The 5,794-nt window shown below is 42.2% G+C and overlaps 1 protein-coding gene across 1 annotated transcript in view; it reads right to left on the minus strand.

Annotated features, from left to right (window-relative positions):
- Positions 1 to 473: 473 nt before the first annotated feature.
- The window catches only part of DENND5A (DENN domain containing 5A), a 118,930-nt gene continuing 113,609 nt past the window's right edge, over positions 474 to 5,794 (minus strand). The window contains exons 20-23 of the mRNA XM_049780668.1: positions 5,433 to 5,515; positions 4,652 to 4,775; positions 3,510 to 3,678; positions 474 to 1,477 (exon numbers count right to left, since the gene is read on the minus strand). Coding sequence (XP_049636625.1) covers positions 1,294 to 1,477; positions 3,510 to 3,678; positions 4,652 to 4,775; positions 5,433 to 5,515 — 560 coding nt within the window. The 3' untranslated portion in view covers positions 474 to 1,293. The remainder of the gene's footprint in view (positions 1,478 to 3,509; positions 3,679 to 4,651; positions 4,776 to 5,432; positions 5,516 to 5,794) is intronic.

Here is a 5,794-nt window from a genome sequence, read left to right on the forward strand (position 1 = left end):
AAAGAAATAAAATGTTCATCCCAACTATCAAATGACCATCTTTGCAACCATAATCGGTATTTTCCTGTTTTCCTATTTACTTATTTAGTCTTCCTCTTTATATAGAGGGGAAATAACCTTTCTGCATTTTTCTCAATTATTTTCTCAGTTAACAGCTATAAAAGTGAAGGAGAGGTACTGGAGCAATAGCACAGTGGGTAGGACATTTGTCTTGCACAGCTGACCTGAGTTCAATCTCTGGTATCCCATATGGCCCTCTGAGAACCATCAGGAATGACCCTGAGCACTGCCAGGTGTGGCTCAAAAACAAACAAAAGTAAAGAGGAGTTGGAGATATCAGGCCCTTATGGTAACCTGACAGTTTATAGTCATGAGCCAGCTGGAGGACTAAGGTGATGATACAGTCCATGCTGTTCTGACAGACCCAGTACTCACAAACACCCCTCCCCCTAAACATCAGGGAACCACACAGATTTGTTTCGGATGTTTTTATTAAGTGGGCCATACTGTAGCTGGCTTCTAAGTTGCAAAACAACATAAATTTAACAGTAACAACATAGCCAGTTAAACTGTGACAAGCTTTTTCCTTTCCTTAGAAAAAAGAAAAAGACTTACACACACAATGGCGAGTTAAATAAATTATACATGTAAAAAAAAAATGGAAACCTGTTAAAACATGCTCGTTTACTTCTGTGCAACTGTGTGCCAAGAGAAAACATGATTTTCTGCATGATGACATATCCCGGCATGTCTCCTTCTCAAATAATACTGACGAAAAAAATAAAAGATGTGGACTGACTCATCAGTGCTTGTAAAACTCTTTGATTGGAGCTTGGGACTTCCCACTCAGCACATCTGTGTGGCCCATGAAAGCCAAATATCCGTAATAATGTTAATATAGAAAACATTAGTTTAAAAACGATGTGGAATGGCCTCATTAACAGGGCAGTGTGCAGAAGCAGAACCACCCCACACAGAGCACCACAGGCTCAGTCCAGGGAGGCCGCAGGCTTCCCGCATGCGGTTATGGCGAGGGAGGGCACCAGCTTCAAAATAAGCAGTGCCAACCTCGTCTCCCTCTCCCTATCACTCTTTCACATGAAAGTGTTTAAAAAGCAAATCAGCAAATAAACTCTAAAATAGATTATTTATTCCAAAAATCCTCTAGTTTTCTTTTTACAATGAGTTTACATCGCCTCTCGGTCTCCTGCATAGCTCATGTATAAGTCCTTTTGGGAGGAAAGGTGAGCACTGCAGAGCAAGTCTTGACTCCTGCTAGCTGGTGCTGGAAGGTTAAATGTCGATGCCCTTGACAAGGGATGTCTCCAGCGTGATATTGAACTCCTGCAAAGTCTGCAGCACACGGATCAAGGAATTGACAAGTGTGTGGTCTTTGATCAGTGCCACATCCTCATACATGTGTGCGGTGATGGGGCAGTCAGCCAGCAGAGCAATCCAGTGGTGCAGCAGGTGATCTCTGGCAGAGCAGGATTGGTCCAGACAGGTTAGAAAGAGAAAGATAGTTAATGCAATGCCAAAAGAGAAACTTGCTGTCTTGCTATTTGAAAAAAGTCTGAAGTTATAACCTCCTCCCAGTTCCCTCTCTCCCCAGAGAGAAAAGAGACTTCATAGCTTTAACAAGTACCTATTACAGGCCCAGAGAGATAGCACAGCGGCGTTTGCCTTGCAAGCAGCTGATCCAGGACCAAAGGTGGTTGGTTCGAATCCCGGTGTCCCATATGGTCCCCCGTGCCTGCCAGGAGCTATTTCTGAGCAGACAGCCAGGAGTAACCCCTGAGCACCGCTGGGTGTGGCCCAAAAACCAAAAACCAAAAAAAAAAAAAAAAAACAAAAAACAAAAAAAAAAACAAGTACCTATTACGGCTACTGGCCCTAACACCACCAATCCACATAAAATGGTCCTGCCATCTATCTCAGGCCTGATCCTCCTCCCCTGCCCCCTACTACCTCCCTGCACAATCCTACTACTAACCAGTGAGCAGCATCATGTCCTTCATCTCAACAGTCACTCTCTGCCCAAGCACTCTTCTCCCATAGTTACCACCTTAGGCTTACTGAAGAGCTAACATCCACACAGAACTTAGCATGTTTCAGGTACTGTTATAAGAGGTAACATTCCTAATAGCCCAATGATGCAAGACAGATGTTATTCGTGTCATAGTTATCCCCATTTTATAGATGAAGAAAGTGAGGTAAATGAAGAACTGTCTAAGATTAAATAAATACTAAATAGCTAATCTAAAATGTGGATCTAGTAAGTTTGGTTTGAGAATATGTTTTTAACCACAGTCTAATTAGATTCCTTACATTCCTGAATAAACTATTGCCTTAAGTTTAGCTGGGCTTCATGTTTACACCTGATTACTGAAACAACCCCCAATACTCCTATTCTTTCCTATGTATATCATCCATTTATTATCATATTTCAACAGCTTCATAAGCTCTATCCTAATGTGAAGATAAAATTCTTTTCTGCCCAAACTCCTGAAGGCCCCTTTCCTAAAAATTCACCTATTATTTCCTATCCTTTGATTACTTTAGGGTATTCTTTGTTACTTCTGAGTGCATCAAACTCACCCCTCACTTTTACCCTTCTGTTAAGATTCCCCTCAACCACAATGCAGTAAAACCTTCACTGATCTTTCTCTTCTACATTCTCAGAATACCTTATTAATGTGTGCTTCTTCTTTGGAAGTTCATATCATTCTGCCTTATACTGTATTTAACTCAGACAGGTAAATAAAACAAGCTTTATTCAGATGGGTTTTTGTTGTTGTTGTTGTTCAACTCTGCTCTATTCAGTTCTATTTCTACTACCTTCTATAAAATCTGGTACATCCAGACGTTTGTTGAGAGAGTAACAGTTGGTTTCAAACTTTTAAAAAAAACAACAAAAACAAAAACTTGGGGTCAGAGAGATAGCACAATGGCAAGGAATTTGCCTTGCACGAAGGACAGTGATTCTAATTTTGGCATCCCGGAGCCCGCCAGGGGCAATTTCTGAGCACAGAGTCAGGAGTAATCCCTGAGCTTTGCCAGGTGTGACACAAAAACCAAAACCAAAAACAAAAAAAACAAGAACAAAAACAAAAAACAGGGGCTGGAGAGATAGCATGGAAGTAGGGTGTTTGCCTTGCATGCAGAAGGTCGGTGGTTCAAATCCCGGCATCCCATATGGTCCCCTGAGCCTGCCAGGAGCAATTTCTGAGCATAGAGCCAGGAGCAACCCCTGAGCACTGCCGGTGTGACCCCCCCAAAAAACAAACAAATTTTTCTAGCAATGTTGTTATTCCTTCCCATCAAAACATGATCCTTCCTCCCTAGTTACATACAGATTCTCATGAAGGAAATTAAGAGTCTCTTGGGAAGACCTCCAAAGCCTCACTTGTCCAGATATTTGATCTTTCCTACCCCTACCCCTGTACCTACTGTCTGATACCACCTCCAAAGCCACTTACTATGTGCTCTGGTTTGTGAGGATGCATTACCTTGCTCCCAAGCACACCAGCATCTGAAACTTGCCATCCTTGCCAATGTTCCGAGGAGTATTGTTGATGGCAGTAACAAATCGGCAGAAGTTCCGGGCTCTTGTATGCCAATTTTCCTCAGAGACAACTTCATTCTGCTCCAAAGTCTCATAATAAGTTTGTGCTTTTTCTATGAAGAGGAAAAAGGCTTAAACTTAAAAAAAAAAAAAATCTCAAAATTAAGATAGCCCTGTCTAGTAAGTAAGCAGGTCTTTTGCCATGTGTCTCACCACAGTGATGCAGGTAACAACATAATACTTATGTTCCTTCTTATGTTTTATTTATTTGTTTGTTTATTTTGGTTTCTAGGTCACACCCAGCTGCTCTGCGCTCAGAAATCACCCCTAGCAGGCTCGGGGGACCATATGGGATGCCGGGAATCAAACCACCATCGGTCCTGGGTTGGCTTTCTGTAAGGTCTCCGGGCCCTCTCCTTGTGTTTTAAGTTCTTTATATGAATCTGATATAAAAGGATGGCCCTTTCTCTAGTTTGAAGATTAGGGGTGTGGAAAAGGGAGGAATTTCTTATGAAAATCATCCAAGTAGGTATAACAAAGGATTTGAATTTCAAAGCTATAAACTAGTCTTTTAAGATCCATAAGGAGTGTGGAGACTCATGACTGTAGCATATGACAAGGTGCTTAGAATATCTCCTGACCAATTTTTAGGAGCTGGGGTTTTGTTTTAATTCATTCCCTTAAAGAAAAGAATAAACAATTTATATAATTTGAGTCCCCTGACTCGAGATCTATACCCCAGTGATCAATACCTAGAGTCGCGATGGCGAACCTATGGCATGTGTGCCAGCTGTGGCACACTAAGGCCTTGCAGCTGGCACATGGGAAGGTCCGCAATTAAGATATGCGGCGCTGCGGGAGGCGAGCGTGCCAGTGTCTGCTTTTAAGTTCACCTGGCAACAGGGCTGGACTGGCCATTGGGAAGACGTGCTGGCACTCTGAGGAAATTCTTTGGTTTTGTGCGGTAGTTTGGGCACTCGGGCTTAAAAAGGTTAGCCATCACTAGCCTAGAGTATGATGGTGAATCCCCAGTTTTCTGCATGCTTTGCCTGCCTTCACACCTCCCCTATTCTCAGCCCAACTCACCCAGGAAATCCCAAATGAAGACATTTTTGAAGAGCCGGGGTGATTTAAATCCATGCTGGAAAGCCTGCTCCAGAGCTGAAACAAGGCCACACTCTCCACAAAGTAACAATGTAAGACTGCCTCGCTATGTAAGAAAGCAAAGGAAAAGTTTGCCATCAGCAAGATGCCCTCCCACCTCTGCATGCCTAAATCCAGAGCCCATAGCAGGAAGGGCAGATAAAAACAGACAGGGACCTTGTCTTTTCCCCCCTAGCACCTGGGACAGTATCTGGCTTACAACATCTCTCTGTGAATAGCTACTGAATAATTTTTTATGAATAAATAGATGTTTCTGTATCACACATAATATACCCCACCTGGTGAATAAAGCCAATGTGGCCATTTTTGAGGGGACCCAGCAAATTCAGAGGCTAGAACAAGTTTGTGAGAGACTTAAGAACTCTACCCAGTCATCAGTGTGTAAAAAGAAAACAAGGACACCCAATACAAATGTCTCAAGAGAAGGAAATCTGCTCACATTCAACCCTCTAAAAGGGGTCCTCAAACTTTTTAAACAGGGTTGTCCCTCAGATCATTGGAGGGTCTGACTATAGTAAAAACAAAACTTATAAACGAATTCTTATGCACACTGCATATATCTTATTTTGCAATGAAGAAACAAAACAGATACAAATGCAATATGTGGCCCGAGGGCCACAGTTTGAGGACCATTGCCTAAGTGGTCATAGCACATGGGTCTGAAACAAAGTTAAGTCCCTGACTGGAGGGCTGGAAGGCTCACCTCTTTCTCAGGCTTATGGAAGTGCTTCACGATGCCATTGACTGCCTCCCCAATAGATTCCTGGATCTGCCCAGTGTTCAGCTCTGATAATAAATAAATAAATAAATAAATAAATAAATAAATAAATAAATAAATAAATAAATAAATCAGACAATCCCTTGACATCTCAGAGACTAAAAGTGTTTAGATGACTAAATAGGGCACTAAGGACATTGGAATGCCTATGAAAGAAGCAGGGCACTATAGACCCTAGGAGGAGTGGTTCTTAAGAGGAGTGGTTCTCATTCACCCAACTTTGCTGTGCCATGTTACTAAACTCCTGGGAAGAAAGCAAAATTAGGGGACTGGAATGATAATACAGT

The sequence above is a fragment of the Suncus etruscus genome, chromosome 9, assembly GCF_024139225.1.
Source record: "Suncus etruscus isolate mSunEtr1 chromosome 9, mSunEtr1.pri.cur, whole genome shotgun sequence".
NCBI classification, from domain to species: Eukaryota; Metazoa; Chordata; class Mammalia; order Eulipotyphla; family Soricidae; genus Suncus; species Suncus etruscus.